We start from the raw sequence: 27649 nt of genomic DNA, 5'->3' as shown, positions 1-27649 counted from the left end.
CATGGGCAGAGACGTCACCGTTCGACAGCATTTACTGTCCATCTCTAATTGCCCAGAGGGTAGCTAAGAATCAACCATATTGCTGTAGGTCACATGTAGGCCATACCATGTGATGACAACAGTTTCCATCCTTAAAAGGCATCAGTGAATCAGATGGGCTTTCCCAACAATTAACAATGGTTTCATGGTTATTATGAGACTTCCAATTCCAGATTTTTACTGAATATAAAACCGTTTGCCATGGCAGAATTCAAATTCAGCTACCCAGAACATTATCTGTATCTCTGGATTAATAAATCAAGCAATAATACCACTAGGTCATCACCTCCCATTGTAATATTTCATATCTGACAGAAGTGTATTAAAGTAATAAGACATATCTTGATTGTATTAATTCATTCAAAAGTGCACTTTCTTCAGTTAGATGTATTTGCTGCCTCTTAAGTACTGTTTTGATTATATTGATTTTGATTGTTACAACACTTTCTTAAGATGAGAAATATTTTCCTTCAGGTATTTTGGGTAGTTGTTTGGGAAACTGAATTTTTAAAAAATGATATCTACCTGAATCCTAACAAGGCGAACTTCCTTATGCTTCCATCCTAAACTATTTAGTTTAGTTTATAATGCAGGTCAATATTTCTTCTACCAAAGTGCATCACCTCACACTTCTCCCTACAATTCCATTTGTAACTTGACTGCCAATTCTGCTAACTATGGCCTATGACAGTTGATTGGTGTCACCCTGGATGTTAGCAACACGACCAAACTTAGAAATGTTGGCACATTTTAAAGTTTTACTCTACATCTGAGTAATTTCATGCATCAAGAAAGCAGCCTTTGCAACACTGAACCTTTGGGAATAGCACATACTATCATCCACATTAGAAAATAACCATCGACCACAACTCACTGTTTTTTACATCTCTATCAACCTTTTAACCAAAGTGAAAATGATTCTTCTGTTTTATAAGTCTCAATTTTTAAAATTTAAATGTGTTACTCAGTTAATGTCTTTTTCAAAAAAATCATATATACAGTGTGCCTTGTTTTTCTTTCATCTAACTTCTCTTTTACTTCATTAAAAAACTAAATTAATCAAGTAATTTGCATTTTACAGATCTATTTTGGCTGTCATGGCAAATGGAGAGTATTGCATCACCTACTTGACCTATGTCTTATCGATAGTAAAAAGACATTGGACAAATAGGAGGTGAGTTACTCAACATAGCATTCCTAGCTTCTCACCTGTTTTGCTATAACACCCCAGAGTTGTTCTTCCAAATGAGAGTTGCTCATGGGGAATCTGTGGAATACACACCGGTGAGGATTTGCCTGGGAAGATTAGATTAGATTCCCTACAGTGTGGAAACAGGCCCTTCAGCCCAACAAGTCCACACCGACCCTCCAAAGAGAACCCACCCAGACCCATTCCCCTACTCCCTACTAACGCACCTATCACTATGGGTAATTTAGCATGGCCAATTCACCTGACCTGCACATCTTTGGACAGTGGGAGGAAACCCACACAGACACGGGGAGAATGTGCAAACTCCATGCAGACAGTCCCCCGAGGCTGGAATTGAACCCAGATCCATGGTGCTGCAAAGCAGCAGTGCTAACCACTGAGCCACCATGCTGCTCATACTCAAATTGCTTGGGCACCCAAAAGATGCCAGATGTCAGTGTTAGAGTTGAGTACAACTATGGAAAAGCCCAGGGTGTAAGGTACTATTTGGGCAAATAAACATTGAAAAAATTAAAAACACAGCGTTTTTTTTAAAAAAGTTATTACTGAGAAATAGTAGGAAAATGAAACTGGTTTTCAGTGATGCTTCTAATGCAAATCTCTGTGATGAGTTCTCAAGCACAGGAGTGTTTATTATTTCTCTTGTAGGAAAAGGAGGTAAATGTAACCCTTTAGTCTGGGAAGCTAAAAAGATTAAAAGAGTAGGAAAAAGTACCTTAGCAACAGAAACCCTCGTTGTTAGTGAAAATATCGGAAGAAATTTCAGTCAGGGATTCAGCAGCAACACCCATTGAGTTCTACACAGATACTAAGTCATGATGGAATAACATACATTCCACAAGGTATGTGAATGAAAAATGACTAAGGATCAATATCACATTTTTAAAACAGATGCTAGTGAATACACAAAGCTCCAAATTGAAATGGGTGGGTAACTGCAGTCAGATATTTGACTGTTTTACAAGAAGTAGCAAGCTCTAAGAAACTGTAGCGCATCATGGAAAAAGGACACTTAGAATTTTAATGTGCAAAGAAAACAATGGGAATAGCTGGCAAGTGGGACTAGATTGGGTTGGGATAGCTGGTCGGCATGGACAAGCTGTACATCTCTATGACGAATACAGGTAGACAACCCTTGATCCAAACTCACAAAATCTGAAAAGCTCCAAAATCCGAAGGTTTCTTGTGAAGTTTTTATCTCATTTACAAGGTTGTTTGGCATGCAACAGTTAACCCAACTCCACACCCACTCAATGCATGCCACTTGTGGTGGGGGGGACATGGCCCAGCACTGGCAGAACTCAATTCTGTCTCAGGGCCTGTTACTCACAGTGAGCTGCTGTTCAGTAAGATTTTTCAAAATTTCACCGTTGAACTGTCACATTTTCCGAAATTCAAAAAATTTCGCAATCCAAAAACCAGCTAGTCCCAAGCATTTCGGATAAAGGATTGTGTACCAGTACATTGTCAATTCGTATATTTTGTTTTGTTTGTTTTTATTTTATATGTAAAATATATGTATTAATTTACTTAAAAAGAAAAGAATAAAATCAACTAATAAGATCTAAAGGGATGCCTGAGACCTCATGGAACAAGGAGCAGGGATTGAAATACTGATTAAGGGTTAATTGGGTATGAATTATTACATAAATATGGAGAGTACAGGTTTTGGGGTGTCAAGAGACAAGTAACATCTACATATAACAATTGCCAGGCAGTGACCATCTCCATCCAGAGATAGCCTAACCATCCCCTCTTGGTATTCAATTACAGTGTAATCATTAAATACTCCATCTTCAACATCATGGAGTTACTGTTAGCAGAAATTGTCATATAATTAACTCATTTTCCCCAACAACTGCCTATCATCTATAAGGAAGAAGGTCCGGTTACATGGAATGCTGTTGACTTGCTTGGAAGATTATGATTCCAATAACACTCAAGAAGTTTACCACCATTCATGCTCAATAAAGGATCCAACTGCATTGACACCCAATTCATCAACTTAAACATTTGACCCTTTCATCATTGACATACAGTAGCAGCAATGTGTACTATGACACACTGTAACACCTTACAAAGGCTCTTTCAACTTTCTAAATCTGTGCCCGCTACCAACTACAAGGACCAGGGTAGCAGATGCATGGGGGCAATACCATCTACAAATTCCCTGCCAAGGTACAGAACAACCTGGCTTAGAAATGTATCACTGCTCCTTCACTGTTGCTGAATCAAAATCTTGGAACTCCCTCCCTAACAGCACTGTGGGTTAACTAACACAACATGGACTCTAGAAATTCAAGAAGGACCCTCACGACATCCTTTTTAAGAGCAATTATGGTGGAGAATAAATATTGGCAGACCTGCAACCTTCACATCCCATGAATAAATGAAAAAAGGGATCTGGAAAATTCTGTGCACCTCTGAACCATATTATAGGAAAGATGTGAAAACATTAAAAAGATTTAAAGAATTTCAGAAACAATTTACAAGAATGATTCAAGGAATGAGGAACTAGATGGCTATGCGGTTATGAGGACAGATTGAAGAAGTTGGAACTGTTTCTCCTTCGAGCGGAAGACTAATTTGATAGAGGTTTTCCAAAACCATTAATGGGCTGAATAGAATGGACAGAGAAGCCATTCACCATCCTGACTTGGAAGTATATTGCCACTCCTTTAATGTCACAGGTCAAAATCCTGGGAGAAAGTGAGGACTGCAGATGCTGGAGACCAGAGTTGAAAAGTGTAGTGCTGGAAAAATGCAGCAGACCAGGCAGCATCCGAGGGGCAGGAGAATCGACGTTTCGGGCATAAGCCCTTCTTCAGGAATTCTCCTGCTCCTCAGATGCTGCCTGGCCTGCTGCATTTTTTTAGCACCACACTTTCAACCTCACTTCCTCCCTAACAGCATTGGAGATATACCTAAACCAAATGGATTCTAGCTGTTCAAGAAGGCAGCTCACCATCACTTTCCCAATGGCAATGGCTGAACCAGCAAAGTCCATATAAATGAATAAAAGTAAAAAAAAACTTATTGCAATTCCTTACCATACATTTTGCCATTAATTGTGCATTTGTTGAATATCATGATATTCTGTGTCAGGGTCCCTGTTTTATCAGAGAATATATACTGGATCTGTCCAAGCTCCTCAGTTAATGTTGTCGTACGTGCTAATGCAGGAGTGTCCTTCTTTGGGTAATACATTTTGGAATCCCAATCAATGTAGAAGCTACTGCCCAAGCGGATAACTTCAATGCTAGTGTAAAAAACATAGTTAAAAAAATCAATCATTTATTTTCTTTAAAATATTGACAATTTACCTTAAAAATGAAACAAATATCTATTGGGGTACCGCTTAAACATACTATTGAATTTACTTTTCCTTTTAATGATACATATTTCATTACAATAACCGATGCTCTTAACATATACTTGAAGTGCTCATCAGTTAGAATAAGAGAACTAACTTCCATCAGTTAGAATAAGAGAACCATACAAACTAAACAGCAGAGAAGGGGCCATTCAGCCCATCTTGTTCATGATGAAACTAAAGATGTCAATGGAGTAATTAAAAATAATAATATAAACTGATGAATAAATCACAAGGTATATCAAAACATGAAAAGCAAAATACTGCAGATACTGGAAATCAGAAACAGGCAGAAAGTGACAGAGAAACTCAATCAATCTGGCAGCATCTGTGGAGAGAAAGTGGATTAATGTGTTGAGTCTACAATTATTCTTCTTAAGCATCAAAATGTGTTGTCTTCCAAGGCATAGCCATCTAGTTTCTCATTGTCAGCATGTTTAGGTTACATTAAGAAACATGGGCCACATTGATTTGTCTGTGAGCCAAAACATGGAACTGAAGTATGGTTATATTTTGTCACCTCCCAGTTGCTTGCTATTTCAACAAGCAATTCTTGAGGTACAAGTCATTCTCTGCCATTTTCACTACCTCCAGCAGGAGGCGGCCACCAAACATACTTTTTCCTCCCCTCCTCTGTCAACATTCCACAGGAATCATTCCCTTCATAACAAATTCAGTAAAATAGATTGTCTCACATGTAACATTTCTCCATACCAGGAGGAAAGAACATCAAGAAAAAGTTTTCAGAGAGAACACAAATGTTTTGCTGTAGCAGGGACAGTTGTATAGCAGCTTTCAAACCCCAAAAGCTAGTGAAAGCTAAAACTAAGATCCTAGTTCTATGGGTGCTTGCCTCCACCCCATTCATGCTGCTTTTATTGTTCCAACCTTAAAAAAAAAACCTAGGTCTCACAGGCTGTTTAATTTATTGGTTTGGACCAGATTGCTCTAACTTATGTCTCAACCTCTCTTCATAGAAAAAGGCCAAAATACACCACTGAAAGCCATAGTGTCATCAAACCTCCCCCTTTTAAAAGAAAACCATCGATATACAAAGGTTTTTAAAAACCTTTACTTTTACATGATCAATGCACTACAATATATATACACTACACTGACTCTAAGTATGCAAGCATTCAATACTACAGTCCATTTCTTCCCACCACCAAACATTTCCATCTCCACTCATCAAAGTCGTGATGAGTCAGCAATTCCGCTTCTTGTCCTGCCACATATATAAATTTAAAATTAAATGGTTGCATTAATAAGCTCCAATTAAACAGCCTGGAATTCTTATCCTTAATTTTTTCCAAAACTTTTAGGGATTATGCTTAGTACATTCAATTGTCTAAGACACAACCCGGGCAACTTAATTGTTGAAACATTACAACGCCAAACTCAATGTTTCCTACTCAATTAGAGTCATGGAGCACAGAAACAAACTCTTCAGTCCAACTCATCCACGGCAATCATATATCCTAAACTGACCTAGCCCCATTTGCCAGTATTTGGCTAATGTCCCTCTGAACCCTTTCTATTCGTACATACATCCAGCTGCCTTTTAAATGTTATCATTGCACCAGCCTCCATCACCACCTCTGGCAGCAATTCCGTACATGCACCCACCCCCTGCATGAAAACGTTGCCCCTTAGGTTCCGTTTAAATCTTTCCCCTCTCACCTTAAACCTATGCCCTCTAGTTTTGGACTCCTCATACCTGGGGAAAAGACATTGTCTACTTACCCAATCTACGCACCACATGATTTTATAAACCTCAATAAACCTCAGCATCCAACACGACAGGAAAAACTTCATCAATCTGTTCAGTCTCTCCCTAAAGCTTAAACCCTCCAACTCTGGCTACATCCTTGTAAATCGTTTCTGAACCCTTCCACGTTTCACAACATTCTTCCTATAGCAGGGAGACCAGAATTACATGCAGCATTCCAAAAGTGGCCTAACCAATGTCCTGTACAGCCATAACATGACCTCCCAACTCCCATACTCAAAGCACTGACCAATAAAGGCAAGCATAACAAGCACATTCTTCACTATCGCACATACCTGTGATTCCACTTTCAAGGAACTATCAACCTGCGCTGCAACGTCTCTTACATCAGTAACAGTCCCCAGGATCTTATTGTTAAGTGTATAAATCCTGCTCTGATTTGCTTTTCCAAAATGCAACATCTCACATTTATGTGAAATATGATGTGGAATATTTCTGTTGCTGAATATTCAGCTTTTTGGAAAAATACCCAATAGGCCTTTCTATCTTCTTGTCACTTCCTCGAAAAAGTACAGCACCAACGCCAACATCAGTTTTTATCAATAGTCCCTGGAATGCCGGAGACTGAAGGGTGATCTTACAGAGGTTTATAAAATCATGAGGGGCATGGATAGGAAAAACAGACAAGATCTTTTTCCCTGGGATGGGGGAGTCCAGAACTAGAGGGCATAGGTTCAGGATGAGAGGGGAAAGATATAAAAGGGACCAAAGGGACAACGTTTTCACACAATGAGTAGGAAGAGTTTAGAGGGATATGAGTGCTGGCAAATGGGACTAGATAAGGTTAGGGTATCTCAACAGCATGGACCAAAGGGTCTGTTTCCATGCTGTATATCTTTATGACTCTATGATAGTCACCTTGAGTAGCTTTGAGTAATTAGGTGGCTAATGCCAGAGCAGTGGCCAACATAGCTTTCAAGTTGTCAAATGCCTTCTGAGATTTCTCCGTCCATTGAAAGTTTCGACACTTTTTTAATAAGTCAGTCAGTAGATCAAACACATTGCTAAAATTCGGTACATAATTCCGATATAAGCTAGTTAGTCCCAGGAATCAAAGTACTTCCCTCTTCGTCAATGGTTTGGTAAACTCTTCAATAACCTAGATCTAGCAGTGAATCTTGCAACACAATGCTAGTCACAGACCTCCAGTCCAAAAAGCCACCATCCACCACTACCTTCTGTTTCCTATCTTTGAGCCAATGGCTAGCTCTCCCTGTACTCCATGTGATCTAACCTTGCTAACCAGTTTGCCATGTGGAATCTGGTCAAACCTATGCAATCTGGGCAAATGCGAAGTGATTCATTTTGGAAGGTCTAATTCTAGAGCGAGCGAGTAGGAAGAGCCTTGGCAAAAGTTGATGAGCAGAGAGATCTGGGAGTTCAGGTCCATTGTACCCTGAAGGAAGCTGCATAGGTAGATAGAGTGGCCAAGAGGCATATGATATGCTTGCCTTCATCGGACAGGGTACTGAGTATAAGAGCTGGCAGGTCATGTTAAAATTGGACAAGACTTTGGATTGGCCGCATCTAAATTACTGTGTACAGTTCTGGTTGCCATATTATCAAAAGGACGTGGATGCTTTGGAGACGGTACAAGGATGTTGCCTGGTATGAAAGGTGTTAGCTATGAAGAGAGGTTGAGTAGGTTAGGATTGTTTTCATTAGAGCAAAGGAGACTGAAAGGGGACCTGATTGAGATTTACAAAATCATGAAGGGTGTAGATAGGGTAAATAGAGATAAGCTTTTTCCCAGGGTGAGGGATTCAATAACGAGAGGTCACGCATTCAAGGTGAAACGAGAAATGTTTAAGGGGGACATATGCAGAAAATACTTCACACAGAGGGTGGTAGATGCCTGGAACATGTTGCCAGCAGAGGTAGTAGAGGCAGGCATGGTAGATTTATTTAAGGTGCATCTGAACAGATGCATGAGTAGGTGGGGAGCAGAGGGATACAGATCCTTAGGAATTGGGTGACAGGTTTAGACAGTGGATTTGGATCAGCACAGGCTTGGAGAGTGGATATTTTCTTTGGTTTTTATTCAATCAATTAATACTATTGTAAAATGTTCCTAAGATGTGAGAATACGTATCAAGGATGCTGGTTTTATCACTGCCTGAAGGTTTCCAAATACCAGACATGTATGACATACCTGGTAAAATCAACCACATTTCTGTGCAGTCCAGGCCAAGAAAAAATGTTTTTGCATTTTGTCTAGAGCTTCCCTTTCTCCTAAATGACCTTATTAGCTATGACCCACTTTTCTACAACCACTGGTAATAAAACTTGATGAACTTATGTCCATTTTTCATCACCTGAATATGTAATAGTCTCTGTTTTCTCATCAAAACTTCATTTCTAAGATAGTAATATTCTGGGATTTATTCAGATTATACTTCTGTGTATGCTGTTTGATACAACTGCTTTAGTGTTTCATCCTTCTGTTGTAATTCAGCTCGCTTCTCTGAACTAAAAATATTCATCTTGTTCTCTACCTGTCCTTATTTTTTCCCAACAATTTGATCAAACTTAGTCTCGGGTAATTGTTCTTCAACTTCCTTATCTTTATTCCGTGATTTCTCCTTCTGTTTCAATCTGTAGCTATGTGATCTTGTTACCACACAATCAGGTAAAATCCCAGGATGCACTTCCTGTAACACCTTAGTTGCCTGACTTTCCACTGTCTTTTCAACCACAGTTGTCATCACTCCCACCTGTGATCGAGCTATAACATTACCAAGGATAAACTGTATTTCTGAATCAAGAATTTCTCTATTACTCATACCACAACTTCACCACTTTTCACCAGACTCTCCAACCTCACTTTATATAATGGATCACGATACTTCTCACCATGAATTCCAAATATCACCACCTTTTCTGACAACACTCCTTCTGAATTACGTATATCTTCAACTCTCACCAGAAAAGACTGACTTGCTCCCATATCTCTTTAATTTTAAATTTCTTTACTTGCACTTCCTGGCATACATTAGTAAACCCTACCCATGCAAGCAAATTCTTCAAAGAGATCTTGCACTTTCTTTTCAACCAACTCCTGATCAGGTTGTACATTCTTCTGCAGCTTGTTAGCTTCCACTATGCTTTCCTTTACCACTTCAACAAAGCTCACTGGCTTACCCTATTTTCCCAATTTGTGTTTCCACTGCTTTTTCTAAAATCACCAATACTGCAACTTCATGTGGCTTATTTTATTACAGTGAAAGTACCTGAGCTTTTTAACTTCACTTTTCCCCTCATGTGTTTCTCTTTTACTGTGAGATAAATTATCCTCATTATCTTCAATGAGATCTCCTTATCCCTTACCACCTGAGGATTTATCTTTTCCCCAATTTCTATCCCTCACAGATCCAAGTTGATGTCAGAAGCTAAACTTTGATTTCTGAACCAACGCTGAACCAATCTGCCATTTCCACTGTTAACTTACAGCTTTAACTCTGCTCTTCCACGCAGTTCTCACTACTTCAGGAACTGAATTTTTAAACTCTTCCAAAATAATTGTCTCTCCAAGAGCATCATATGTTTGATTTATTTTCAATGCTTTTATCCACCTATTAAAGTTACTTTGTTTGATCCTTTCAAACTCTATGTACGTCTGACCAGGTTCCCTCCTTAGATTCCTAAAACATTGTCTCATAGCACAAACAGCCAAGTTTCTGGTATTGAGACTGGCTCGAGTGCAACGAGGAGTATGTTGGGTTCCAAGAGGTCAATTGTGTGAGAGGATTCTCTAGTCTAAGGTACAGATATACGTTTCTGTGGCCAGCAGCGAAAAATTAGAATGGTGTGTTGCTTCCCTGGTGCCAGGATCAAGGATGTCTCAGAGAGGATGCAGAATGTTTTCAAGGGGGAAGAGGGGCTAGCAAGAGGTCATTGTCCACATTGGAACCAATGACATAGGAAGGAAAAAGACTGAGATTCTGAAGTGTGATTACAGAGAGTTAGGCAGAAATTTAAAAAGGAGGACCTCAAGAATAGTAATATCTGGAATACTTCCAGTGCTACGAGCTAGTAAGGGCAGGAATAGGAGGATAGAGCAAATGAATGAATGGCTGAGCAGCTGGTGAATGGGAGAAGGATTCACATTTTTGGATCATTGGAATCTCTTTTGGGGCAGAAGTGATCTGCACAAGAAGACGGATTGCACCTAAATTGGAAGGGGACTAATATACTGGCAGGGAGATTTACTAGAGCTGCTCGGGAGGATTTAAACTAGTAAGTTGGGGGGTGGGACCCAGGGAGATAGTCAGGAAAGAGATCAATCTGAGACTGGTACAGTTGAGAACAGAAGAGAGTCAAACAGTCAGGGCAGGCAGCAACAAGGTAGGACCAATAAATTAAACTGCATTTATTTCAATGCAAGGAGCCTAACAGGGAAGGCAGATGAACTCAGGGCATGGTCAGGAACATGGGATTGGGGTATCATAGCAATTACAGAAACATGGCTCAAGGATGGGCAGGACTGGCAGCTTAATGTTCTAGGATACAAATGCTGCAGGAAGGATAGAAAGGGAGGCAAAACAGGAGGGGGAGTGGCCTTTTTGATAAGGGATAGCATTACAGCTGTGCTGACGGACGATATTCCCGGAAATACATCCAGGGAAATTATTTGGGAGGAGCTGAGAAATAAGAAGGAGATGATCACTTTATTGGGATTGTATTATAGACTCCCTAATGGTCAGAGGGAAACTGAGAAACAAACTTGTAATGAGATCTCAGCTATCCGTAAGAATAATAGGGTGGTTATGGGAGGGGATTTTAACTTTCCAAACATAGACTGGGTCTGTCATAGTGTTAAGGGTTCAGATGGAGAGGAATTTGTTAAGTGTGTACCAGAAAAATTTCTGATTCAGTATGTGGATGTACTACTGGAGAAGGTGCAAAACTTGACTCACTCTTGGGAAATAAGGCAGGGCAGGTGACTGAAGTGGCAGTGGGGGACCACTTTGGGCCAGCGACCATAATTCTATTAGATTTAAAATAGCGATGGAAAAGGATAGAACAGCTCTAAAAGTTGAAGTTCTAAATTGGAGAAACGCCAATTTTGACGGTATTAGGCAAGAACTTTCAAAAGCTGATTTGGGGGCAGACGTTCGCAGGTAAAGGGACGGCTGGATAATGAGAAGCCTTCAGGAATGAGATAACGAGAATCCAGAGAAAGTATATTCCTGTTAGGGTGAAAGGAAAGGCTGGTAGGTATGGGGGATGCTGGATGACTAAAGAAATTGAGGGTTCGGTCAAGAAAAAGAAGGAAGCATACGTAAGGTATAGACAGGATAGATAAAGTGAATCCTTAGGAGAGCATAAAGGCAGTAGGAGTATACTTAAGAGGGAAAGCAGGAGGGCAAAAAGGGAACATGAGATAGCTTTGGCAAATAGAATTAAGGAGAATCCAAAGGGTTTTTACAAATACATTAAGGACAAAAGGGTAACTAGGGAGAGGATAGAGCCCCTCAAAGATCAGAAACGCGGCCTTTGTGTGGAGCCGCAGAAAATGGGGGAGATATTAAACAAGTATTTTGCATCAATATTTACTGTGGAAAAGGATATGGAAGTTATAGAATGTAGGGAAATAGATGGTGTCGCCTTGTAAAATGTCCATTTTACAGAGGAGGAAGTGCATGATGTCTTGAAACGCATAAAGGTGGATAAATCTCCAGGACCTGATCAGGTGTACCCTAGAACTCTGTGGGAAGCTGGGGAAGTGATTGCTGGGACTTTTGCTGAGATATTTGTATCATCAATAGTCACAGGTGAGGTGCCGGAAATCTGGAGGTTGGCTAACGTGGTGCCACTGTTTAAGAAGGGTGGTAAGGACAAGCCAGGAAACTATAGACCAGTAAGCCTGACATCGGTGGTGTGCAAGTTGTTGGAGGGAATCCTGATGGACAGGATGTATGTGTATTTGGAAAGGCAAGGACTGATTAGGGATAGTCAACATGGCTTTGTGCAGGGGAAATCATTTCTCACAAACTTGATTGAGTTTTTTGAAGAAGTAACAAAGAGGATTGATGAGGGAAGAGCAGTAGGTGTGATCTATATGGAGTTCAGTAAGGCATTCAACAAGGTTCCCCATGGGAGACTGATTAGCAAAGTTTGATCTCACGGAATAAAGGGAGAACTAACCATTTGGATACAGAACTGACTCAAAGATAGAAGACAGAGGGTGGTGGTGGAGGATTGTTTTTCAGGCTGGAGGCCTGTGACCAGTGGAGTGCCACAAGAATCGCCGCTGGGTCCACTACTTTTCGTCATGATGATTTGGATATGAGCAGAAGTGGTACAGTTAGTAAGTTTGCAGATGACACCAAAAATGGAGGTGTCGTGGAAAGTGAAGAAGGTTACCTCAGACTACAACAAGATCTTGATCAGATGGGCCAATGGAGTTTAATGGATCAGATGGAGTTTAATTCAGATAAATGCAAGGTGCTGCACTTTGGGAAATCCAATCATAGCAGGACTTATACACTCAATGGTGAGGTCTTAGGGAGTGTTGCTGAACAAAGAGATCTTGGAGTGCAGGTTCACAGGTCCTTGAAAGTGGAGTCGCAGGTAGATAGGATAGTGAAGAAGATGTTTGGTATGCTTTCTTTTATTGGTCAGAGTATTGAGTACAGGAATTAGGAGGTCATGCTGCAGCTGTACAGGACATTGGTTAGGCCACTGTTGGAATATTGCGTGCAATTCTGATCTCCTTCCTATCGGAAATATGTTGTGAAATTTGAAAGGGTTCAGAAAAGATTTACAAGGATGTTGCCAGGGTTGGAGGATTTGAGCTACAGGGAGAGGTTGAATAGGCTGGGGCTGTTTTCCCTAGAGCCTCGGAGGTTGAGGGGTGACCTTATAGAGGTTTACAAAATCATGCAGAGCATGGATAGAATAAATAGACAAAGTCTTTTACCTGAAGTCAGGGAGTCCAAAACTAGAGGGCATAGGTTTAGGGTGACAGGGGAAAAATGTAAAAGAGACCTAAGGGGTAACTTTTTCACACAGAGGGTGTTACGTGTATGGAATGAGCTGCCCGAGGAAGTGGTGGAGGATGGTACAATTGCAACATTTAAAAGGCATTTGGATGTGTATATGAATAGGAAGGGTTTGGAGGGATATGGGCTGCGTGCTGTGAGGTTGGACTAGATTGGGTTCGGATATCTGGTCGGCATGGACAGGTTGGACCGAAGGGTCTGTTTCCATGCTGTCCATCTCTATGATTCTATGACTCTATTCCTGGTATGAGCTCACTTGCACTTAAGTTAGCTTTTTTCACCTCATCATACACCCCAGATACTTTCTCTGATAGAAATGCAAATACCTCACTAGCTCTACCTACCAATTGTTATTGGATCAACAATAACCACATGGTCATCAGCCATTTCATTTGTTTAGCTACTTTCTCAAATGAAACGAAAAAGGCTTCTGCATCAATCTCGTTGAACCTATGGAATGCTTGGACATATTTAAACAGTCCCCACCTGGTCCGTGGCTGCAATCACTGTCCCCATCACTACTCCTACGCTTCACCTCTACACCTATCATTTTTGGTCGATTTTGAGTTTTCAGCTCCAACCTCTAAAGTTCAAAAAAATCTCTCTTTTTCCTGTTCTCTCTCTCTCTTTGTTTTTCTTCTGCCATGGCTATTCTTCCTTTTACTTTTTCTTTTGTCACTTTCTTTTTCCTTGATCATTGCCTCTATTTCAAGCAGCTTCATTTGCAATTGAGTTTTAGCCATTCTGGCAATTGTAAATGTTGAACTATTGTGACAATTATCTACCCATTTTGCAAGGACAAAGGCAACCCCAACCCCAGCTTGTTTCCCAATTCCAAAAAGTTTGCCTTGCTCACTTTCTGTAAAACTCCGGAAGAGACTTCTTTCACCCTAAGGAAACACTTAGTGACTAAAAAGGCATCTACTACCCAACACCCTATTTAAACCAATTGAATACAAGACTCCATAAAATACCAACACTCAACACTTTGAGTTCAATAGTCCTAAACCCAAGCTGGAATTAGAGATTTTGATCCCGTCAAGAGCCCCCAATTTATATTGAGCAAAGCCTAAACCCCAACATTTTCTTACTTTTAACGGCGAGTATTAGGCATTTGTGTTCCCGATGCAATTCTAGTCGTCAAACTACCAGGCTTGAAGCAAAACACAATTTATTCCTACACTCCAGTTAAAATACATTTTCAAAATGCACTGCAGCAATGCATCAAGAATCCTTCGACAACACCTTCCAAACGCTTTCCACCCAGAACTACAACGCAGCAGATGCATAGTCCGCCATCCGCAAAGTGACCTCCAAGACATCCTTAGTTGGAAATTTTATGAATAATGTAAGGAACAGCACTTTACAATTTACATGGCCTTTCTTGATCTCACAAAAGCTGTTGATTGTTCAAAGGCTCATTGAGTATCCTCCTCAAATCTGACGCCCTCAGAATTATTTTGCAATCCTCTCCTTACCTCAGGATTACTTGGAATCTGTGATCCTCAGCAAAAGAACCATCACTTACACTGTCTCAAAGAAGACTGTATTACAGAAGTTTGTGTCATTGCACCAACTCTCACTACGTCCTTTCCCAACAAATTCCAACAAAACAACACCTTTCTCCATTGATTGAGATCAATGGTGAGATCCTGAAAAATTTGGATGATTCTCCTTATCTTGGGAGCATATTTTCAATGAAGTGGCGCATAGATGACAAAATTCCTCATGTACTGCAACATGCATGCTTTGTCATTGGCTAATTGAAGGAAAGAGTATTTGCAGACCAGGATATCAAATCTGAGACTAAGGTCATGGCTTAGCAGAAGCAAGACCTTCATGCTCCTATAGTAATACTTTGACAATCTACAGCAGCACCTCAAAGCATTGCACAAAACACCAGTGAGGCCCCCATAAGTTCATCCAAATCCAGTATAAGAAAGGCAGTCCAACAGCTGCACTCTCTCCCCAGTCAATTTGCCCAATATTGTGGAGTTAATCACACAAAACCAGGTCTGCTGTGTGGGAAATGTAGCTTGAATGTTTGAGATCTGACATCTGAAGTCACTGCTCCATTTGGAACACTGTCATGGCAGAAGACTACCAGGAGGACAACAAAAATGCTGTAGGGATATTCTCAAAGCATTTCAGAAAACATCCCTGCTGACTTATGGGAATTCATAACTTGGAGTTGACCAAATAGAGAACTTTCACCCGGGAAGGTATTTTTAGGGGATGTGATGGTGTGGTATTGCTGCCGGACTTGTAACACAGAGAGGTAAAAGCAATGGCTGCAGATGCTGGAAACCAGATTCTGGATTAGACTGGTGCTGGAAAAGCACAGCAGTTCAGGCAGCATCCGAGCAGCAGGAAAATCGATGTTTCGAGCAAAAGCTCTTCATCAGGAATGCAGGCAGAGTGCTCGAAGGGTGGAGAGATAAATGAGAGGAGGGTGGGGGTGGGGAGAAAGTAGCATAGAGTACAATAGGTGAATGGGGGTAGGGATGGAGGTGATTGGTTAAGGAGGAGGGTGGGGGAAGGTAGCAAAGAGTACAATGGGTGAATGGGGTTAGGATGAAGATGATAGGTCAGAGAGGAAGGCGGAATGGATAGGTAGAAAGAAAGATAGGCCGGTAGGACGGGTCATGGGGACAGTGCTGAGCTGGAAGTTTGGAACTGGGGTGAGGTGGGGGAAGGGGAAATGAGGAAACTGGTGAAGTCCACATTGATGCCCTGGGGTTAAAGTGTTCCGAGGAGGAAGATGAGGCGTTCTTCCCCCAGGCGTCAGGTGGTGAGGGAGCAGCAGCGAAGGAGGCCCAGGACCTCCATGTCCTCAACTGAGTGGGATGGGGAGTTGAAATGTTGGGCCACAGGGCGGTGTGGTTGATTAGTGTGAGTGTCCCAGATATGTTCCCTAAACCGCTCTGCTAGGAGGCATCCAGTCTCCCAAACGTAGAGGAGACCGCATCGGGAGCAATGGATACAATAAATGATAGTGGTAGATGTGCAGGTGAAACTTTGATGAATGTGGAAGGCTCTTTTGGGGCCTTGGATGGAGGTGAGGGAGGAGGTGTAGGCACAGGTTTTGCAATTCCTGCGGTGGCAGGGGAAGGTGCCAGGATGGGAGGGTGAGTTGTTGGGAGGTGTGGACCTGACCAGGTAGTCACGGAGGGAACAGTCTTTGCGGAAGGGGGAAAGGGGTGGGGAGGGAAATATATCCCTGGTGATGGGGTCTGTTTGGAGGTGGCGGAAATGTCAGCGGATGATTTACTTTATGCGAAAGTTGGCAGGGTGGAAGGTGAGCACCAGGTGGGTTCTGTCCTTGTTACAGTTGGAGGGGTGAAGTCTGAGGGTGTAGGTGCGGGATATGGATGAGATGCGTTGGAGCCATCTTTAACCACGTGGGAAGGGGGCCATCTGGTGTGTTCTGTGGTGGAACTGGTCCTCTTGGGAGCAAATATGGCAGAGGATCCAGAGATCCAGGGTCATGTTCTGTGGACCTTGCTTTGAATCATACAACAAGGACAATGAAATTTGAATTCAATAAAAATATGAAAATGCAAGTCTAGTTACCATGAAAACATTGTTGAATTTTGTAAAAACCCATCTCGTTCACTAATAGCGAATCTAGTATGTACTTTAATATGTACTCTAGGGAAAGAAAAATCTCTGCTTATGCCTGGTCGACCTACATGTGACTCCAGATTGATAACAACGTGGCTCACTCTGAATGGCCCTTTGAAATGGCCTTGCAAGCCACTCTTGGTGATTGATATTAAAATCGATAAACAGAATGGTCTGTGCTTTTGCCACCCTCACTGCTTCCTTCAAGTTGTACTCATCAGCAAAGGAGTGCAAATTAACAGGAGGTTCCATGCCCATGTTTGAGCCGATGCCATGAGACTTCATGGGGTCCAGAGTCAATGCTGAGGTCTCACAGGGCATCTCCTTCTTGACTGTACACTCCTATGCCATCATAAATGCCGAGCCAGTCCCACTGTGGGACAGTAAATACCAGAAATGGTAATGGCGCTATCTTGGACAGTGCTAGTAAATATGATCACCATTACTGATGGAACTAGTCAAGTCCTAAATGACATAGCTGCTAGAAGCTGTGGGAAAAACAGAAAGAAATAATATACTTTATCTCATCCTCACTAACGTGCCAGCTGCAAATGCATCCGTTCAAGACAGTATCAGTAAGAATTACCATAGCATAGTGAGAATACGCTGAACCATGTGGTATAGCACCATCACTAAATGGGTAGATTTTGAACAGATCTAGCAGCTCAAGACTGAGTATCAAAGAGTCGTGTGGGTCATCAGCAGTAGACGAACTGTGCTTCAACACAATGTGCAACCTCGTGGCTCCGCATATCCACTGCATCAAACAACATTGGCATAAAAAGACAGACAGCAATTTCAGAACCACTGGATCAGATCTAAGCTCTGCAGTCCTGTAGTGATTGGTGGTACACATCCAAATGTCTCACTGGAAAAGAGGCTACACAAAGGTTCCCTTGCACAATGATTGGAGAGCGCAGTACATCAATGCAAATGAAAAGGCTAAGCATTTGCAACAATCTTCAGCCAGAAGTTCCAAGTACCTAATCCATCATGGATACTTCCAAAGATGATGAGCATCAGACCATGGGGTTGGGAGAAGTATATCAGCATTGACAGAGGATTGACTAACTAATAGAAGACACAGAAATAAAACAGAGGACTGCAAATGCTGAAATTTTGAAACATAAAACCGAAACTGCTGTGGTTTTGCTGCAAATACAGAGAGAAACAGAGTTAACATTTTGAGACAATGACCCTACTTCACAATTGGAAGACGGAGGAGTGGGCTGAATGGGTTGGGGAACTGTGAGCTGGGAGGCTGTTGAGGGTGGGGTAGGTCTCCAGATGAGATGGAGGGGAAGGAGGTAAAAGCAGGTCATATAGAATTGGGGGACTATGAGCTGGAAATGTGTCCGAAAGTTAGATCCCTAGCTGAAATAAGGGACCAACAGACCATTGGGATAAAGAGTGTTTTTTTTCAGGATGGTAACCTATAACCAGTGGTGGGCTATGAGGTTCAGTGTTGGGCCCACAATTATGTACAATATATATTAATGACTTGGATGAGGGAAGTGAACATACATTGAATGATTATTTGGCTAAGTAGTGGTGTGTAGAGATATGGGGAAAAGGCAGATTAGCCCAAAATAACAGAGCCAGTGCAGGCACAATGAGCCAAAAGTTTCCTTCTGCATTGTAATAATGCTGTGATTCTGTGACTATAGCCAAGTTTCCCGATGACACAAAAATAGTTGGAAAGACAAGTAAGAACTGGCTCAAAAGTAGAAGACAGAGGTTGCTGGTGGAGGGTTGCTTTTCAGACTGGAGGCCTGCAACCAGTGGTGTACTACAAGGTTCTGTGTTAGGTTCACTGCTTTTCGTCATTTATATCAATGATTTGGATGTGAACATAGGATGTAGAGTTAGTAAGTTTGCAGATGACATCAAAATTAGAGATGCAGTGGACAGTAAGAAGGTTACCCGAGATTACAATGGGATCTTGATCAGATGGGCCAATAGGCTGAGGAGTGTCAAATGGAATTTAATCTTTAAAAAGTGAGTTGCCACATTTTGGAAAACCAAATCAGAGTAGGCCTTATACACTTAATGATAAGATCCGAGGGAGTGTTGCTGAACAAAGAGACCTTGGAGCGCAGGTTCATAGCTCCTTGAAAGTTGAGTTGCAGGTTAATAGGATAGTGAAGAAGGCATTTGGTATGCTTTCCTTTATTGAGTACAGGAGATTGAGTAGAGGAATTGGTAGCTGCACAGCACATTGGTTAGGCCGCTTTTGGAATATTGCATGCAATTCTGGTCTCCTTCCTATCAGAAGGATGTTGTGAAACTTGAAAGGGTTCAGAAATGATTTACAAGGATGTTGTCAAGTTTGGCTGATTTGAACTATAGGGAGAGGTTGAATAGGCTGGGGGTGTTTTCCCTGGAGTGTCGGAGGCTGAGGGATGACCTTATAGAGATTTATAAATTCATGAGGGGCGTGGATAGAATAAATAGACAAGGCCTCTCCCTTGGGTTGGGGGAGTCCAGAACAAGAGGGCATAGGTTCAGGGTGAAAGGGGAAAGATATAAAAGGGACCTACGGGCAACTTTTTCACACAGAGATTGTTGTGTGTATAGAATGAGCTGCCAGAGGAAGTGGTGGAGGTTGGTACAATTGCAGCATTTAAAAGGCATCTGAATGAGTAGATGAATAGGAAGGATTTAGAGGGACATGGGTCAAGTGCTGGCGAATGGGACTAGATTAAGTGAGGATATCTGGGTGACATGGACGAGTTGGACCAAAGGGTCTGTTTCCATGTTGTATGTCTTTATGACGCTATGATATAAAGAGTCTACAAAGGGATACTAATAGGTTTAGTGAGCAGGAAAAAAGTTTGCAGATAGATTATAATATGGGAAAACATGACGACACTTTGATAGGAAGTCATAGAGATGAAAAAGACTGCAGAGAACTGCAGCAAAAAATGAGTTTGGGGTTCTTCGAGCATAAATACAAAAAGCTTGCATCCACATTCAGCAGGTAATAGTGATGGAAATAGACTGATGGCTTTTATGTCCAAAAGGAAATGGAATATAAAAGAGAGGAAGGTGCTGGCCTTGCTGAAACCATGCAAGGCAGTAGTCAGTCACCACACCTGGAATACTATGAACAATTTTTTGCTCATGTATAAAGAAGTCATGCTGGAATGAAGGCTCACTTGGTTGAGAAGGTTACTAGGATGATATCAGGAATGAAGATTATGGGGAAAATGTTGAGTAGATTATCCTTTAGGTAAAAGAAAGACAAATTCAACTTGGCCAATAACTGCCCCACACTGATGATTGAGTCTACTCTCAGTAAAGTGACGGAAGAAGTCATCAACAGTACTTTCACACAGTACTAGTATATCAATAACCTGCTCACTGATGTTCAGTTTGGATTCTGCCTGCCATAGTTCAAACATGGATGGAAGTGCTGAATTCTAAAGGTGAGGCCAGAGTAGCTGACCTTGACAATAATTTGACTGAGATTGGCTTAGTTGTTCAATCAAAACTGGAATTAATGGGAATCAGGGTAAAACTCTCTGCTATTTGGAGTTATGCTTGGCACAATGGAAGATTGCTGTGGTATTAGATGTCATTCATTTCAGCTATGGAATATCTCCATAGGAATTCCTCGGGTAGTGTCCTAAACCCAACCGCTGTCAGCTGTTTCAATGACCTTCGCTCAATCATTAAGTCAAAAGTAGGTGATGTTGGCTCATGGTTGCAAATTTTCAGCAACATTCGAAGCAATCCATGGACAAATACACAATATCCTGGTTTGGTTGAGAACTGGCAAGTGATCTTTGTACACAAAATTGCCAAGAAATGGCCATTTTCAACAAAGAAGAATGTAAAAATTGCCCCGTGAAATTCAACGGCATTGATATTGCTGAATCCTCCACTATCAACATCCTAGGAGTTACCATTGACTACAAACCTACCTCTTTACTTCCCAAGGAGTAGTCTATCATCTTCATGGCATAAGTCAGGAATGTGTTGGAATACTTCCTGGTGGCCTAGATGAGTGCAGCTGCAACAATACTCTAGAAACATGACTCCATTTAGGACAAAGCAGCCCACTTGATAGGCATCGCATCACATATATTCAGTCCTTCCACCACCAATTTGCCATAGCAGTCGTGTGTAGTTGCTCCAAGATACACTACAGAAATTCACCAAGGCTCCTGAAACAGAACTCCCCACACCCTACTCTATGACCATCTATAAAAACACGAGCAACAGATACAGGCTAACATCACTATCTACAAGCTCCACTCTGAACTATTCATCATTCCTTCAGAATTGATTAGGAACAGACAATGTACATTTGTAAAGGCAGAGTTAAGAGTAACTAACCAAGCATGTTGAGGTGGGAATCAGGTCTGATTTATCCAGATGGACTGGGAGCCAATACTTTGAAATCTCTGTCAGAGCAGTATATGCGTTCAAGAAGAAAACTGGGAAAGTTCAGAGTCAACATGTTCCAAATCAGGCAAAGGGTGAAACCAATGACTGCTGCGAACCCTGGATATCAAGAGACTTACAGGATTGGATAAAGAGAAAAGGGAAGCCTATGGCAGATACCAAGGATTAAAAACAGCAGAAGTCCTAGATAAATACAGAACATACACGGGAAAACTTCAAAAGGAAATCAGGGGAGCAAAGAGGGGGCATGAAAGAATAATGGTTGGTAAAAGAAAACCCTAAGTTATTTTACAAATACATTAAGAATAAAATGATAACTAGGGAAAACCTATGGCCCATTAAAGACCACAGTGATAAACAGTATGTGTAGCCAGAGGCCAAAGGTGGAGTTTTAAAGGAATACTTTGTGTCGGTGTCACTAGTGAGAGTGATGATGTGGAGCTCAAAATCAGGGGAAACTATGATGTAAAGAAATTAGCAGAGACAGAGAAGAGGTTCTCAGTAGTCTGGCAGGCTTAAAAGTAGACAAACATCTGAAACCAGATGAAATACATCACAGCATGCTAAGTGAGGCAAGGGAGTCAACATTAGCAATAATTTTCAATTCTTCCCTGGCCGGTACAGAGGTGCCATATGACTGCAGGACAGTCAATGTAGTACCCTTACTCAAGAAGAAAACAAGAAACAAACTAGGAAACAGGCTACAGACTAGTCGGCCTAGTTCTCGTGATGGGAAGACTATTATTTGCAATTCAGAGGGATATAAATTAATCTGTACTTGGAGAGGCAGGGATTACTCAAAAACAATCAGCATGGGTTTGTTAAGGAGAGGTCATGCCTGACCAACTTGACTAAATTTATTGAAGCGATAACCAGATGTGTAGATGAGGAAAATACAGTTGACATAGTCTACTTGGACTTCAGCAAGGCTTTTGGTAAGGGTCATGTGGGATTCTAATCGAGTGGTAAAAGCCTGTAGTATCCAAAGAAATTTGGCTAATTGGATACTGAATGGTTAAGTGGCAGGAAGTAGAAGGTGATGGTCAACAGGTATTTTCGTGACTGGATGCCTGGTCCAGTGACGTTACTCAGGAATCAGTATTTGGGCACTTATTGTTTGTGATATACATTGATGATTTAGAGACTTGAATGCAGGAGGGCTCTTCAGTAAGTTTGTATATGATACAAAAATTGGAGAGGTGGTAAATTGTAAGGACTGCCTTAGATTAAAAGTGGAGACAGGTGATTTGGTCAGATGAGCTGATAAGTGGCAAATGGAATTCGATCTGGATAAGTACGGGGTGAAGCACTTGGGCGGGACAAATAAGGCAAGGGAATACATGATGGATGGTAGAACTCTGGGAAAAACTAAGGATCAGAGGGACCTACGTTTGCATGTATACCAGTCTCTTGAGTTAGCAGGACAGCCAGATAAAGTGGTTATTAAGGTATATGGGATACTTACCTTTATCAGAACATCCATATAGAGCTGGAAGTTTATGCTGGAACCGTATGAAACAGTGGTTTGGCCACAGATAGAATATTATGTGCAGTTCTGGTATCCACATTAGAGAAGGAATGTGATTGTGCTGAAGAGCAGATTTATCAGAATGTTGCCTGGTCTAGAGAGTTTTAATTGTAAGAAAGCTTCGATAGACTGGGGTTGTTTTCCTTGGAGCAATGGAGACTGAGGTGGGAACATGATTGGGATGTATAAAATTATGAGGGACATAGACGAGGTAGACAGGAAGAAACTTTTCCCTTGGAATGAGTGGGGGCATAAATTTAAGGTAAGGGACAGAAGGTTTAGAGAGGAAGTGATGAAAATCTTTTTTCACCAAGAGGAACTCACTGAAACCCTCATAACATTGAAAAAGTATTTAGATTGCACTTGCAATGACAAAGCATTTAAATGCTATTGGCCAAGTGCTGGAAAATGGGATTAGAATAGTTGGGTGGTTATTTTTGACCAGGACAGATTCGATGGGCTCTTCTCTGTGCTGCAAACCTCTATGACTCTATTACAATGTAAATACAATTTAAAAGTACTTTATTGGCTTTAGAGCACTTTGAAACACCTGTTGGTCCTAGAAAGTGCTAAGTAAACAACAGTTTTCTTTGTGAAAATCAATTTTACTAGTCTTTGAATTTTAAGCTATGTTCCAATTCCCAACATTATGTAAAGTCTGCCACCTTCTTGCCCAATCCCTTAACCAGTTTAGATCCTTTTTGCAGCATCTTTGTATTATTTCACTGGTTCTGTATTGCCACCCAACTAAAGCATTAATATAGATTGTAAGTAGCTGAAGCCGAAGCATCAATCTTGCAGACTCCACAAGTTCACCGTAATTCCTTGATGTCTTTACTTACTTTTCTAATTTCTCTTCTCGTTTGCTAATCTCTTTCTTTTTACATTTATGCAAAAGGAGATCAGAAATGAAGAAATGAAACAATAAGAAGGCACACTATCACCAGAATGGCAAAAGTGGTGTCCTCCATGGATTCAGCTGCAAATGTGTTGCTGGTCAAAGCACAGCAGGCCAGGCAGCATCTCAGGAATAGAGAATTCGACGTTTCGAGCATAAGCCCTTCATCAGGAATAAGAGAGAGAGAGCCAAGCAGGCTAAGATAAAAGGTAGGGAGGAGGGACTAGGGGGAGGGGCGATGGAGGTGGGATAGGTGGAAGGAGGTCAAGGTGAGGGTGATAGGCCGGAGTGGGGTGGGGGCGGAGAGGTCAGGAAGAGGATTGCAGATTAGGAGGGCGGTGCTGAGTTAGAGGAAACCGACTGAGACAAGGTGGGGGGCGGGGAGATGAGGAAACTGGAGAAATCTGAATTCATACCTTGTGGTTGGAGGGTTCCCAGGCGGAAGATGAGGCGCTCCTCCTCCAGCCGTCGTGTAGTTGTGTTCTGCCGGTGGAGGAGTCCAAGGACCTGCATGTCCTCGGTGGAGTGGGAGGGAGAGTTAAAGTGTTGAGCCACGGGGTGATTGGGTTGGTTGGTTCGGGCGGCCCGGAGGTGTTCTCTGAAGCGTTCAGCAAGTAAGCGGCCCGTCTCCCCAATATAGAGGAGGCCACATCGGGTGCAGCGGATGCAATAGATGATGTGTGTGGAGGTACAGGTGAACTTGTGGCGGATATGGAAGGATCCCTTGGGGCCTTGGAGGGAAGTGAGTGTGGAGGTGTGGGCGCAAGTTTTACATTTCCTGCGGTTGCAGGGGAAGGTGCCGGGGGTGGAGGTTGGGTTGGTGGGGGGTGTGGATCTGACGAGGGAGTCACGAAGGGAGTGGTCCTTGCGGAACGCTGATAGGGGAGGGGAGGGAAATATATCCTTGGTGGTGGGGTCCGTTTGGAGGTGGCGGAAATGGCGGCGGATGATACGTTGTATGCGGAGTGGGGTGGTAGGTGAGAACCAGTGGGGTTCTGTCTTGGTGGCGGTTGGAGGAGCGGGGCTCAAGGGCGGAGGAGCGGGAAGTGGACACTTCCCTCCAAGGCCCCAAGGGATCCTTCCATATCCGCCACAAGTTCACCTGTACCTCCACACACATCATCTATTGCATCCGCTGCACCCGATGTGGCCTCCTCTATATTGGGGAGACGGGCCGCTTACTTGCTGAACGCTTCAGAGAACACCTCCGGGCCGCCCGAACCAACCAACCCAATCACCCCGTGGCTCAACACTTTAACTCTCCCTCCCACTCCACCGAGGACATGCAGGTCCTTGGACTCCTCCACCGGCAGAACACAACTACACGACGGCTGGAGGAGGAGCGCCTCATCTTCCGCCTGGGAACCCTCCAACCACAAGGTATGAATTCAGATTTCTCCAGTTTCCTCATCTCCCCTCCCCCCACCTTGTCTCAGTCGGTTTCCTCTAACTCAGCACCGCCCTCCTAATCTGCAATCCTCTTCCTGACCTCTCCGCCCCCACCCCACTCCGGCCTATCACCCTCACCTTGACCTCCTTCCACCTATCCCACCTCCATCGCCCCTCCCCCTAGTCCCTCCTCCCTACCTTTTATCTTAGCCTGCTTGGCTCTCTCTCTCTTATTCCTGATGAAGGGCTTATGCTCGAAACGTCGAATTCTCTATTCCTGAGATGCTGCCTGGCCTGCTGTGCTTTGACCAGCAACACATTTGCAGCTGTGATCTCCAGCATCTGCAGACCTCATTTTTTACTCCTCCATGGATTCACACTAGGGCCTCAGTTTCTCCTTAAATTTGAAGAAGGAATAAAGAGAAATAAACACATTTGCTGATGACACTAAATTAAGCATCATACTAAATTGTGTAGGAGGCAGAAGAGAGTTTTTTTTAGATTACTTACAGTGTGGAAACAGGCCCTTCGGCCCAACAAGTCCACACCGATCCACCGAAGCGCAACCCACCCAGACCCATTCCCCTACATTTAGCCCTTCACCTACGGGCAATTTAGCATGCACAATTCACCTAACCTGCACATTTTTGGATTGTGGGAGGAAACCCACGCAGACACGGGGAGAATGTGCAAACTCCACACAGATAGTCACCTGAGGCAGGAATTGAACCCAGGTCTCTGGCGCTGTGAGGCAGCAGTGCTAACCACTGAGCCACCGTGCACCCACAGTTGAATGGTCAACTGTTCCAATGTCCTCTGATCAAAAATCATTGTCTCTCACTCAATGTTTTCTCATGCAGCCAACTCAAAAGATCTTAATCATACACAAAGTAAACTTTGACCACTTGCTTGTAATTTTTACCAACCAGATTCACCTATTCCTTATACAGCTACTTCCTCTGCATTCACTCTTGAATTCTAAGTTTTTCCATGTCCTTCTCCACTCTCTCTGGTTCTTGGCAAAAGTTCTTTATCAGGATCTGTTTCAGACCCCAACTGATATTTTTTCTTTAGATGATTGAAAGAAGTGAAATGTTAAACAGCTAGAATAAAATTTCTTAAGAGTTGCCCAGTGGATAGTCCAAGCTCAACTGGACAGCATTTAGGCACCAAACTCTCAAAAACGTGTTTCTAACATCCAAAGAACAATGGGATGAAAAGCCAATGTGTAATGATATATGTTGGAATTTTGGATTTGATTGTTTTCAAAAAAGAGAAGTAGATGAATGTGCATGGGTGCAGTGAAGGTTTTTTTTAAAAGTGTCATAAAATATCCTGGAACAGTGACCGAAATGCAACAGTTCCAAGAAGACATATAAAAGCAATTAGGCCTGGAAGCTTGATTGGGAAGGTGTAGAAGAGCCATGGGCGATAATGGAATAAGGTATACACTTTTATGTTTATGATGTGCAGAATAAAGAGAATAAAACGATTCATTTTGTTTTGCTTTTAGTTCAGAAGAAGAAGATTTAGTTCAAAGGAGAACAGTTTTTTTTTCTCAGCAGGAACTTTTTCAGTTCAGAATTGAAAGCATTTGGGCCATCGGAACTGGAAAGATTCATGCCATCAGAATCAGAGTGGAATCATAAAATTGTCTCAATGCTTCAAAAAAAGGAAACTAGAAAGCGTTACTTATATAGAAAAGTAAAGAATTGAGAAAGAAGTATACTTTCTCTGGAATTGAGTCCCCACAACAGTAGCGCTGGGAAACAGGTTGAAGCATTATTTTAATGTTGTTGTTAATATCTTTCCAACTAGTGAATTGGCTGGACAGAAACCTGCAGGTGGTGTTGTTTCCCTGTATCTATTGGTTGCCCTTATCCTCTGGATGGTAGTCATTCTAGGTTTGGAAGGTGCTAAGGATTTTTGCCGTCCTCTTCCCTTTAACAAGGGATTCCAATTCCTTATTAAACCACGGCCCCCTCACATGACCCTTTCCTCTCTGCCTGACAGATGCTTTCTAGTTTCCTTTTTCTGAAGCATTGAGACAATTTTATGACTTGCCCCATGACATTCCAAATCTAGACATTGTGCAGGTCTTGCTTCATTTGAACAACAACTACTTCAATCTTTACTCAGAGAGTAGTAAGGGTATGGAATGCTTTGCCTGCAATGGTGGTAGATTCGCAAACTTTAAGTACATTTAAGTCGTCATTGGACAAGCATATGGACGTACATGGAATAGTGTAGGTTAGATGGGCTTCAGATTGGTATGACAGGTTGGCGCAACATCGAGGGCCGAAGGACCTGTCCTGCGCTGTTGTTCTATGTTCAATATCTGAGCAGTTGCCAAACACTGTGCAATCATTAGCAACATCCACACTT

General features: G+C 42.1%; 1 protein-coding gene across 1 annotated transcript in view; it reads right to left on the bottom strand.

The window, feature by feature from the left end:
* Window positions 1–27649, bottom strand: part of atp8b5b (ATPase phospholipid transporting 8B5b) — a 206312-nt gene that overhangs the window by 98894 nt on the left and 79769 nt on the right. Inside the window, exon 12 of the mRNA XM_060849059.1 lies at window positions 4305–4508. Within this exon, the coding sequence (XP_060705042.1) occupies window positions 4305–4508 (204 nt within the window). The remainder of the gene's footprint in view (window positions 1–4304; window positions 4509–27649) is intronic.

Source organism: Hemiscyllium ocellatum, chromosome 1 (genome assembly GCF_020745735.1).
Source record: "Hemiscyllium ocellatum isolate sHemOce1 chromosome 1, sHemOce1.pat.X.cur, whole genome shotgun sequence".
NCBI classification, from domain to species: domain Eukaryota; kingdom Metazoa; phylum Chordata; class Chondrichthyes; order Orectolobiformes; family Hemiscylliidae; genus Hemiscyllium; species Hemiscyllium ocellatum.
This window is presented reverse-complemented; position numbering and strand designations above follow the sequence as displayed.